The 13,092-nt window shown below is 34.1% G+C and overlaps 1 protein-coding gene across 3 annotated transcripts in view; it reads right to left on the bottom strand.

Moving 5' to 3' along the window:
• LOC106135905 (RNA-binding protein fusilli) overlaps positions 1 to 13,092 on the bottom strand; it is a 62,381-nt gene continuing 49,289 nt past the window's right edge. The window contains exons 10-16 of one of the 3 annotated variants that reach the window (XM_060951148.1): positions 12,066 to 12,281; positions 10,715 to 10,879; positions 10,142 to 10,222; positions 9,936 to 10,052; positions 9,493 to 9,577; positions 2,965 to 3,095; positions 1 to 2,669 (exon numbers count right to left, since the gene is read on the bottom strand). In XM_060951148.1, the coding sequence (XP_060807131.1) occupies positions 2,577 to 2,669; positions 2,965 to 3,095; positions 9,493 to 9,577; positions 9,936 to 10,052; positions 10,142 to 10,222; positions 10,715 to 10,879; positions 12,066 to 12,281 (888 nt within the window). In that variant the 3' untranslated portion in view covers positions 1 to 2,576. Of the gene's footprint in view, positions 2,670 to 2,964; positions 3,096 to 5,653; positions 9,578 to 9,935; positions 10,053 to 10,141; positions 10,223 to 10,714; positions 10,880 to 12,065; positions 12,282 to 13,092 lie in introns of those variants that run through there. The other 2 variants (XM_013336309.2, XM_013336308.2) reach the window with 2 other exon arrangements.

Here is a 13,092-nt window from a genome sequence, read left to right as displayed (position 1 = left end):
ATAATGTTTAATATCAAGGCAAAATGAATGGGTGTTCTTTATTATATTTGCTTATGTAAAATTACTTATATATTTTTCACATCAACCGTTAAAACATTTCGAGATCACCCTAATTTTTCGGTTGGAAATAAAAGAATTAATGATGTCATGGTATAATCTTATATTAAATATAAATGGAGCGATTTCAGCTGCTTACTTTAACTTAGTAACATATAACTTTTGGCCGTCACGCAAAAGAACGAACTTGCCCGTGATGCTTGAAATTGCCACTACTTCCCACTTTAATTAATTTCAAGATTAAACAAAGACATTTACTTTAAAAAAAAATATTATTATTAACGTATTTTATTGGAAAACATTCGCTCCAATAAAGATTCTATATGTTTTGTAACATTATATATGGTTAAAAATTAAAAAAGAAATGATATTTTATTCGGTACATAATAATATGACATGCCAAGGGCTGTACGGTGGCTAAGGGTTTAAAAACAGCTCAGAATAATTTTGTCACTACGCCACCTAGTTAATGTTTTGTTTTTTTCTGTATAGTCACTGACATCTGCGGACACGTTCATTTTAAATTTACATGAAACCTTCGCATGTTGGCCAGAAGTTTTCACTTTTATTTCATAGCTAACATCTTTAATATTCCAATAACTTAAATATATTAAACTTTATCTTAAACATTTTTTTTAATTAAAATTTAATCACACTTATTTGTGACAAACTTAAACATTACATTATCTAGTGTACAAAATTGGGAAGACCTTTTGATTTTGTCGTTCAGTCATAATATCATAAATATTATGCCAATCTAATTAATATTTAACAATTAAATTAAATAGAAAAAAAAGTAGGCTGCCTGTTCTTACTATAACAGAGAAAAATTACTTATTACCTGTAAGAGCTAAAGGGCGTTTAAATCGAGATAGTTTTGTATAGTTTAAATAATGAATTAATGTAGAAGATGATAATGTGACATGGTTCTTTTAAATAAATTAGTATAACCAAATAATGAAGCAATACATTGTTTATGTAAAGCGGATTTAAAAATTCCGCAAATCTTATTACATTGTGCGATTTTTATATTATCTCGCACGATACCTACATGACGATGTGATGATATCAAACTAACATAAAACAACACGTTAAGCCAAGGCATTTACTAGCACAACTGGCAAGAATTGATATTACCAGTATGTAATATCGTTATTACTTAGCCTGAAATCTTATATTTTAATGAGCAAGATTTGATGAGCAATTTGACTTATCATTTCGCTTGAGCACTATTTTCCTTGAGCATAATTACTTTGAGTGAGTTTACCTCAGCCTTATCTCAGCATATCTGCTCAAGCGACGAGTCATCTTTAAAATTATGGCATGGTCCTTAATAAGTTATTAAATTCAATATCATTAAACTAGTTGAGCGTCCTCTTAAATTAAACTAACTATTCTTATTGATTTAACGATATATCTCGACAATATATTATTTTTGGTTCAATTTCTACAAAAATATCAACAACAGCACCTTTTTATCACTGCATACATTCGTTGTGAAGTGAGCAATGGAACGAAACATTAATAGGGAGCGTTTAATGTGATTTTTTGAGAAAGCAACTTGTGCATTCTACTTTATGTTGTATACAACTATGAATTTAAATAATATTTCTACGCAGAGTGCAATTAAGCAGGAACTTTACTACTAGTTTTAGTTATTGTGAGAAAATATATTTTTTGCAGATGTGCTCCTTGCACCACTTATTTTCCATAAGTCATAGGTTAAAATTGTATTCACAATTTTAAATAGAAATCAACGCATATAAGTCTATGTGGGGGTATATTAAATTATGTCTTTTACATATAAGTATAAACTTAATAGATTCAAGTTATAACAAAATCAACAAATAAGTAAATAATTTTCGAAGTCTCGTAAACTTAAATAAATTAATTTTAACGATTTTATTTGAAATGAATCGTTTTATATAAATTATGTGTTAATTAACTATTAAATAAAACGTTACCTAGAATATAATATCACTATAACTTTTTAGATTTTAAACAAATGTTTGTATAATTTATTATTATTATAAATAAGTATTTTTTCTTGGTAGATTTTTTATATAATTGAAATTAATACACATGTAAAGTTATAAACTATTATTCTTCAGATGACAAGCATAAATGAAAATCTGCTACTAAAAAAAAACGATTTGTGAATGACCTTCTTGAATGATAAATTTTGAGTGTTCTCTATTTTCACAGACGAATAAGAACTACATCTATCAAACATTAATACAAATAACAATAGAAAACGTAGTCATTGTTTTTTAAGTATATAAATACTATGTATTTACGAAATGGAGAGCGGATCTTTTCGAACCATTGGACTGACACAGACCATTAAACATATTATATATCTATATATTTACGTAAATATTTCTTTATTCAGTTGTAACGATAAAAAAATACCAATAAGTATTTATTAGCTCAATGATCTAAATAAAAAAGCAGTATATTAAGTATGTGTCCACGTCCATGGCGATCTAAGGCACATTTTAGATTTATAGATTAATTAACTATAAATATGGGCCACTCGGGGCCCGCAATGGGTGGTGGTATCGGAAGGGGGGACCCGCCGCCGACGGGCACCACCTCGGGTATCTGAAAACATGTTGGAGAAATTACAATAATTATTTCAGAGCTGTAATAAAATATGAGACAGCAACCCCAAAACTCGGTTATTCTTAAATAAAAAGATTTAAAAATAGAACAAATTGGTTAAATTTTAACTTTTTTTTTTATAAATAAGGCGTATAGAGAAACATAGATCCGCTAAAAAGAACATTTCAAACAAATAAATATTGTTTTATTTTTGTTAGTACTTTTGTAATAAAAATGTATCTAATAATCTAAACAATTTTATAACGAAGTAAATGCAAAATTTTCAAAAGGAAAGTACCTTACCATTGTCTGGGGGTGATGTGGCTGGTGGTAGTAATGCGCGGGGGACACGGGCGGCGTGGGGTACCCCCAGTACACCAGCGGTGGGGGAGGCAGCGCGGGACCCATCGGGGGGTAGTAGTAAGTCAGGGGACCTATAATGGCAACAATTCACTATCAGTGCAAGCAATGGTTTTAAGGCATATTTTGGATTGTTTAAATGTAGTGTACAGCTTAACATTAATTAGGTTATATAATAGAAATACTAATGAATTTATAAAAGTACCTTCATATAAAAAAAAATTAAGTTTTATTAAGTAATTATATTTTTTAAGCGTTTCTATAGATTTTGTGTTTGTAAGAAAGGAATATTTTTATAATGCCCCTCTACTTGAGTCGCAGTCAATATGATTTCAAAAATATGTAAATTCCATTTATGATACTAATAAATGATATTCTCATGCTATTTGTGTTAGTCACACGTACCTCCGGCAGGTACATTTGTTTCAATGCTATACATATAAATAAATAAATAAGAATAATTAAACATTTTATACCAATTTATTACCCGCCCCTTGTTTCCACTATGTGCCTATTTAATTAGAAGACCCGATATTGCTTTCGTGTCATAGTGAAGAAGGAAATGCTTAGCAGAAAATAATAAACGATTTAGTTTTAATTACACAAAATTAATGTTAAGAATATTGAAAAACAAATATGAAACAAGCTTGGCAGTGCTCGCGTGAGGATAATGTATCAGTAAATTAAACTTTAAAGCAGACATGAATATTATTATCAACTAAGCATTTCCACACCGTGTGACGTCATAACAATACAAGTAGACAGACAAAATAATGTAGTTTTAATTAAAACAAGATGAACACTCACCAGGGCATCAGAACGCATTAAACAGTCCACCAAAGCAGTGCGGAACTTACACCAATACTCTGATTTTGTTACACACGTCGCCGCAGTCAACCACCAAGCTAGTCTGCGGACTATTCCAAACTTATGCTCGCCTAGTACCCTAGTACTTTTAGCAACCGTTATTATGACCTCAAATTCTTAGCCTAACAATTGTTGCAAAGACATTACGACTAGCTTACTGCAGCATAAGTTATAAAGCAAATTCCTACCTAAAAAGTAAATGGATTTTATCGTAGTGAGAGCATCTTCATATTTTTAAGTAATCAGTATACATGGAAGAATGTCTTAAATGTATTTTTTTTAGAATTGGAATTTGAAGTCATAAATTAAATGCGATACTAAAGAATAAGATAGGAGCATTGAATATATGTATATAATCACGTGAACCCACAATGAATTAAATAGATACTTACGCATTGTTATACCGCTGGTGAACCACTAATCCCCGAGGGTCTTAAGAACCATCCACCCATGATGTCCTATTAATTCCCCTAAATAAGCACATAAATTCTCTACGACACACTAAGCCGAAAGTCCCCTTTACAATTGTAACACAACACCTTTTGTTTCCATGCATTTTAAGCTGAAACTTCGAGAGTTTCAAACTGTAGTTCATTTAAGAAACAAATTTCATCGATGAACACTAATTGGTAAGAAAAATCTTGTTGCTTTCTCCTACTTGAATAGATCAAGCCTTGATTTCTTCAAAGGCTTGCCTCTAATTGCATACAAAAACAGCACCATATAATATAATTTTACATTTCTCATTCATAGCAAATTATATGTTCTGAAACGCCACTACAGTTAGTATTATTGAATAAAATTGAAGCTATTTGTGCTAACTGTGGAATAGACACCGGCCCATCAAGATTCACTGACCCTTTTGAATTTATTTTAATTTGTTTTATGACATACAAATACAAGTGTAGTTAATTAAGCTACACTTGTATTTGTATGGGGTAGGAAGTGATTGTGCTATTTTTTTCTAGGAAAAGACCATAAATAATTTGGACATAATATATGTGCATTTTTGGTGAATTATTGGAGTACCTAGCCCATTCGTTGTACTTATTTCAAAACCTTGTTTTAAATAAATCATAAAAAAAAAGAAAGTATCACTATGACAAATATTGGAAAAGGAAATACTAAATTTCTTTTGTTTGTATTTCATTTTCAAATACACATTTTTTTTTTAAATAATTCAATTAGGGATTTTGTAATTTCTTGTATTATTTTTTTCTATTTTATTTATAGCTAAGATAATACATGTTGATTTTTATTTTAATTATTGTTGTTTGCAAAGATTGGGTGTGATTTGTTTAAGATCCCATGATAGATGGTTTGTCGAATTGTTTCTACAGTTTTGCCCATTCACCAAAGATTGTATGTAGTAAGTTAGTAAACATATAATGTACGTAGACTGACAGGGCAAGCCGTGGTTAGTAAAGTAGGTATATCCGCTGTCTACTGAACGAAGCCAGAAGAAAATAGCACAACCTTTGACTTTGTTGGTAGATAAATTATTTAATAAAGTAAAAGAAGAAGCAAGAATAAACTAAGCTTTTCTTTTATTTGAAAAAAGGTTAATATTAATTCATATACTATATTCATTTTAAAATTTATTTCTTAAAAATTTATAAAATTCATAAGATTCGATTATAATATGTAAATTTATCTTGTGTAATATTACTTATTGAATATGTTCATCCAATAAAATTTATTTGTTTTGGAAATATTTCTTTATTACCAACAAAGTCTGCCATGAACCAAAGAAACTCGCAATAAGTATGATCTAACACGAAATTATCGATTTATTTGAAGTAGGTACTACGAGATAAACTATAATTAGCCAACTATAAAAAGAAATATAACTTAAATTATAAAATCTCATCGCTGATCAAAAAGATGAGATATAAAAAACTGTTCAATATCTTAAATTCTAATTCATAAAGAATATTTTAGCAGTAATAAATTCGTATAAAGAACAATATAACAAATGCGCCATTTGATGTAATTCCATAAATAAAGACTGTAATTAGTTTTTGAAATACAAAAATGTTTGTTACGCTTGTAGCTTTTATGATTTAAGCTGTTTAATATTATTCTCTAATAAAAAAGTATTGTATATTTTGAACCTAGATACAAGTACATATCCTACGTAAAAAAATAAATAAATTGACGATAATTTTAGAGGAATTACTATATGACGTCATTGTACCATATCCCCCAGTCAATACACATGGTAGAAATTTCGATGAAATTCGAGTGCACATTTTTTTACAGTGAAAATATCGGAAATTGTAGATATAAGTAAAATTAAATTAAACTACATACTTAAATCAAAATTTTAAATCAACTGTTTCGGTTTCATTTAGATGGATCCAAATAGAAAATTCTATGCCCCGTCTACGCATAGCAAATAATTTGTCAAGACGAAGAGAAATGATCAAACATATTTATAATTCCTGTATATTCTTAAAAGAATATATATTTTTCCATCAAATTATAATTCCTGTATAGTCTTAAAAGTGTATAATAATATCACTCTTTTTTTTTTAAAGGGGTGAACAAACGTTATATTTTTCCATTAAGTAAATCAACTAATTATTCGATTAAAAAGTTATTTGTTGTTTCTATGCAACATTCCCGAAATTCCCACGGGAACGGTGAAGTCCGAACAAATTTATCGTGCATAACCCAATTATTTGTTCTACATATTTTTAAAAAGTAGAAGGTTGATATTAGGAATTTTAATTTGCCAGCGAATGCAAGATCATTTTCTATATTCCTTGCCAATAAGCATTAGGCTATTTAAAAAGGTCATCAGACTCACCTGACACCCGACCAGCATCGCCTTATACTCTTGGCCAAGATGATCGAGTTATCCATGCAAACCTCTTTTTCAAACTTTGCCTAATTTCAAGACTTTCTTTGAAACGATCCCGTCTGAGTTTTGGTTCCATAGTTAAATAGTTAATCATAACTTTGTAACCATCCTTTCAAAGGTCTTTTTAGTGCCAAAGAGTAACATACAATTATTTTATTCGTAAACAACGTAATATCCACTCGCTGACCACGAGGCGCCGCCCTCGACCACCTGTGGATAGCGAATGGACATTGAGCGGTCAAGCTCTTGTGATCGGATGTCAGATGGCTGTAAAGAACTTTCATTGATGATGTAAATACCCGCTTTTTGGCCCCAAAAATTACAAAAACAAATATTTCATAATAGGAAGCATGCACTGAAATTCATCGAAATATCAAAAGTAGGTAGTTTTTTTTTAACATATAAACGAAAAGCGAATAGACTTTAGAAGATAATAGAAGAGGAAGCTGTGGAACAGTACAGATGCGTGTTAATGACTGGAGGATATTTGGTTACACCAGGCGACCAGTAGGTAGTAAAGACAGTGCTATCTGCTATATTTATAAGCCAGTACTTTTATACAACCTTATTTTTGTATTACATTTTTTTTTTAATTTTTAATCTAAAGCAGCCAGTACTGACGTTTATAAAGTAGCATGTCCACTGAAGTTTATTTTGTGTACATAATTAACGAGACATCAAAATAGTTTTTACCATTGTATCCGGACACAGTGTGCTCTGGAAAACGCCTTTAAGCCGTCTTAGTATAGATAAATTAATCAGACGAGCCATGCAATCCTTCCCTGAAAACTTAAGCGAACCATGCTAAACCCATATTTTTTAAGAAAACATAAACTGTGATATTCGTTCTGTAGTGCAAAACTTACCGTAACTTAACCTTTCATGCACATTTTCCATAACACAACCAGTACGGATACACCAGTTATTACAACACTTGTTCATAATATTATTAATATTGCATTGTATTCCATAATTTAGCTTTTGCAGTATTGACACATTTGGACAAAATGTCAGTAAAGCAAGTAACTATTAATTGTAGAAAAGACAGTACAAAGATTACCCATTTCACCGTGTATTTGTGACTTAAGCCCAATACCTAATTTGTGAATACCGATACAATGGCAACACCATAAACATTGACGTTAACTTTTTAGATTTTAGAAGTCCATAGAACATGTTACCAGTTTTGAACGATATTTCCAAATTCCAAATTATTAGGGAATTTATATATAGGGCATTTGAGCAAAAAAAAAATTAAATTGGAAATGCGTTCAAAATTGTTATAAGATCTATTTTTAAATACCAACATAATTCTTTTAATGTGAGGTTCAGACAATGAAGTTAAGCTAGGTGAAACAAGATGGTTTCAATTTGTTATTTTGTGATATAGGTTTATGTACTTGACACAAGAATGGGATGTGAAAGGAGGGAGAGGAAAGGACAGGCGCTCGCGCAACGTGACTAATATTAATATTGTATAAAATATACGACAATTCCTAAATTGAATTCATGAACGTGAGATAAGAGAACACGTACAAAAACACTCAACTAAATACTAAAATATACATATAAAAAACTGTGTAAAGTAACCACAAAAAGTGCATTGTACTGCAATAAAAACGATAACCATTAAGTACCTAATTCATGTTATGTAAGTACAATAGAAGTACTTTTTCTCAGACTCTATTTCAGCCTTGAAAACGGTTTTGTCTTTTATCTAATGGAATGTGTTAAAATCACAACAATGAGAACGGTTACTCTATATAAAGGGACGTATTCGTAAACTTACTGTCACTATAACAACCTCAAAATCGCTTATTTAATAAATTAAAAATATTTTAACATTATTTAAAGTCAGTACAAAATCAACAAAACACTGATTTTAAGTAATATATATTAATTAACCAGCCGCTGGATTGAGCTGCCGCGTTACACTAACCGTTATTTTTAAACGCTAAATCTTACTCGCTGAAGGCACATAGCGGTAGCTTCTTCAACTCTTTGAGCCTGTTGTCATCTGATTACCCTGTTTGATTTAACTACTGATCGTAGCTTCATCCAAAATTACTTAGTAGACGTCACAGTCAAACAGTTCATATAACCTTTAGACAGTTTCAGGTACAAGTTTTAACATTGTAACTACTAATAAGTCAAGGTAGGTCGACCACGCGTTTTATATTTTCGAGACATTTCTCCGGCCTGTTTGTTTTTGTATTAAACGCCAGGGTAGTATTGGTAAGTAGGGAACATGGATAGAGGGAAAGGCGTGCTCATGGAAGCGGGGAGAGCGGTCGGAATAGAGTTGTAACCCGCCGGTAAAGCTGTGGGCAGGGCCGTGGGGATGCCGCTAGCGTATGTCGAGAGCATGGGGCTCGTGTTCGCGTACGAGAATATTGGTGGGGAGGCGCCGTAAGAGAGAACGGGGAGAGATAAAGCCGGAGCCATTTGCGGGGGGAGAGCGTAAGGTCTTTTAGCTGCGGGGGCCTCGGTCGGGGTGAAGGCTCGGTCGTAAGTCCGCTTGGTGGGGAGGACGGCTTGTTGCGCGGGCAGGTACTGCGGGAGTTGGTAGGTGGGGGTGGGGGTGGCGGAGCGCATGAAGGGCAGGTAGGGCAGCATGGGCGGGCGCAGGGAGGCGAGGAGCAGGTTCTCGTGCTGGCGCGCGAGCAGGCTCTGGTGCGCGATGTGCTGCGCGAGCAGGCGCGGGGGCGCGGCGGCGGGCGGGGGGGACACCAACGTACCGGGGGAGAGCACCTTGGGCGAGGTGGCGGGCGTCACGCCGCCCGTCAGCACGAGGCTCATGTCGTCGCCGGAGCACTGGAACACCTGCGCATGGGCACGTTGATTCTGTAGCGCCGGTTAAATCTAGATAGGTTTCTCGAAAATCATGGACAGCTCATTTTAATGATGATGATGTAAACCCATTACATATAAGTCAGATGGCTTAATAGCCTATCGCGTAAAACAATATTTCCATGTTTATTAGTCTTATTAAAATCAGCTATTTCAGCTGCATAACCAGAGATCCACTAAAGAGAATATCCATTTCTTATTTATCTAGATTGGATTTCTTCTAACATACTTTACCACACGCTCTTTTCAAGTGACAAGAAAAGATGACGATGTAGATGATCATAACAAAGAAATGTGAATTTAGAATAAAAACAAATGAAAAAATTCTAACCTCGATATACCGCTGCTTCTTGCCAAATGTCATGTATTGATGGTGCTTTTGCTGCGCGCATAAAAACGCGCTAGTTTCATTGTCCATTTGTATGAACGCCTCGCCGCTTGGTTGGTGCTGTTTCAACAAAAAAGAAGGGAGAATTTATAGATACATATACCATCTTCTATTATAAATTTGTAGGTAAATTATGTATGAAAATGTACCTGGGAATTGTAAACCATGTGGACACCCTGCACCACAATGTTTTTGGCGAACTCATCGAGGAAAGTCAGAATGTGTTCCACCTGAAAATAAAAAAATAATAAAAAATAAATCAAGCTTAGTGAAATCTAGCATTCTACTTATAAATAACGAGCTGCCCCGGCAGACATTGTTCTGCTATATTTTATCTAAAACATCTATGTATGTAATCTGTGTAAAATTAACTTGGTCGCGTCGCATCCCTGAAGCGTTCACTCTAAAAATCATGGCGGATGTTGATCAGCTGATCGAGGTGTGTGTGCCAAAAATGAATGAAGTATTAAGTAGTACAAAAATATAAGTTATAAGTAGTACAAAAAATATTTCGCATAAAACATACTTTACTCGGTTCGTCCGTTCGGAAGTTATACACACTTTAAATTAGAAGAAGAAATATTGCATGCCTGAAGAGGTACTTAAATGTTGATAGGTACTATTAAATGTTTTTTCAGTTATGCAATATATATTTTTGAGTTTGAGATATATTACTGAATTCTAGTTGTGATAGTAGGCAAAATATATTATACTCAACAAACCTGTGCTTCGTAAGGCAGTCCACGTAGCCTAACGCAGTCCTTAGCGGTGCCAGAGGTTATGACGTGTTGGGGTAGGAGTACCGGAACCAGACCCTTGTTGGGGGCTGATGCAGTGGAAGGTGTACTGGCCGTGCTGGTGCTGGTCTCCAAAGACCGGTTTAGGACCTGGAATGAGAGCCACTTCTTTATAGACAAATTACATACATACGAGTAGGTACCTACATATTAATATTTTCATACAAACATACATATGATCAAGTCTATATCCCATGCGGAGTAGGCAGAGTCAACATTCTTGAAAAGACTAATAGGCCACGTTCAGCTTTGGCTTTAAGATAGAATTGAGATTCAAATAGTGACAGGTTGCTACCCCATTGCCTAAAAGAAGAATCCCAAGTTTTAAGCCTATCCTTTACTCGCCTTTTACGACATCCATGGGAAAGAGATGGTGTGGTCCTATTCTTTTTTCTATTGCTCCCGGGAACCACACGGCACTTATATTTTCATGTAGAATGTTTAACCAAACATCTATTTGCATGATCGATTGATTCCTATCGATATAACAATGAAATCGATTTGCAACAACCTACACCAACGCATTTCACAATACAAACTTTATTTTATTACTCGGTTTCATATTGCAAGTGCACAGCGCATTGATAAACGGACTCAAGGGCGCACAGACGAACATAAAATCTGCGTTTTATTCGTAACTATTGTATTGTTAACTATTTGGTTTTGAGTGGTGTATGATCTAGCTACATGTTATTAAGTCACGTGCCGTGTGGTTCCCGGTACTTATCTTTTATAATGGATGTCGTAAAAGGCGACTAAGGAAAGGATAATAAACTTCGGATTCTACTTTAAGGCGATGGGCCAGCAACCTGTCACTATTTGAATCTCAATTCTATAATTAAGCCAAAGAGCTGAACGTGGCCTATCAGTCTTTTCAAGACTGTTTGCTCTGTCTACCCCGCAAGGGATATAGACGTGATTATAAGTGTGTATGTGTCTTTTAGGCGATGGGCTAGCAACCTGTTACTATTTGAATCTCAATTCTATCACCAAGTCAAACAGCTGAACGTGGCCTATCAGTCTTTTCAAGACTGTTGGCTCTGTCTACCCCGCAAGGGATGCGTGTGTATATGTAAAAGTGTATTTTTTTTAATAATTATTTTGTAAATAAATATTGTCCCCTATCTATATAAAAATCTTCTACTATTATTTAAAATGTCTTTACCTGTTGCAGTGTATATGTGTATGTGTATTTTTTTAAAATAATTATTTTGTAAATAAATATTGTCCCCTATCTATATAAAAATCTTCTACCCTTAATTTAAAATGTATTTACCTGTTGCACTTCGGCAGTAGTCGATCTAAACAGCTCAATATATCTGGAGCCTATCAGCTTGCGGTGACGAGACAGGGCCTTCGGGGAGTCCTCCTCTTTGGCGAATAGCACGAACGCATCGCCCGTGGCGCGCCCGTCCGCACGACGCACGAACAACACGCCGTCGGTGCCGTCCAGGACTTGCACGGGATCTTCGCCGGTTGAGAAGAACTCCAGCTGTGTGGTGGAATAGAATAGATTAGATGATAGTAGATAGTATATCACTACATAGTATAAAACAAAGTCGCTATTTTAGTCTGTTTGTCTGTATGTTTAAATCTTTAAAATTACGCAACGGATTTTGCTGCGGTTTTTTGTAACAGATAGAGTGATTCAAGAGGAAGGTTTTCATGTATAATAACATTTATAATTTTGCACCCGCGCGAAGCCGGGGCGGGTCGCTAGTATCATCTATAATTAGAATAAATTAGATGATATGTATAGTATATATCATCATCTAATCTATTGATACATACATACATAAAATCACGCCGCTTTCCCGGAGGAGTAGGCAGAGCCTACCTCTTTCCACTTGCCACGATCTCTGCATACTTCCTTTGCTTCATCCACATTCATAAATCTCTTCATGCAAGCTCGGCGATTTCGGGTACTTTTAACCTGAACCCTTTACCAGGACGTCCTTAATTTGATCAAGATACGTTATAGAATAGAATAGAATAGATTTATTTTGTGTAGTGTGGTTCCCGGCACCGATACAAAAAAGAATAGGACCACTCCATCTCTTTACCATGAATGTCGTAAAAGGCGACTAAGGGATAGGCTTACAAACTTGGGATTGTTTTTTAGGCGATGGGCTAGCAACCTGTCATTATTTGAATCTCAATTCTATCATTTAACCAAACAGCTGAACGTGGACTATCAGTCGTTTTAAAAATTCTCTGTAATTATACATACATACATATGGTCACGTCTACATCCCTTGCGGGGTAGACAGAGCCAACAGTCTCTGTAATTATAATTAAGGGTT

Source organism: Amyelois transitella, chromosome 24 (genome assembly GCF_032362555.1).
Source record: "Amyelois transitella isolate CPQ chromosome 24, ilAmyTran1.1, whole genome shotgun sequence".
Classification (NCBI taxonomy): Eukaryota; Metazoa; Arthropoda; class Insecta; order Lepidoptera; family Pyralidae; genus Amyelois; species Amyelois transitella.
The sequence above is the reverse complement of the archived record's forward strand: the minus strand, read 5'-3'. Positions and strand labels throughout refer to the sequence as shown.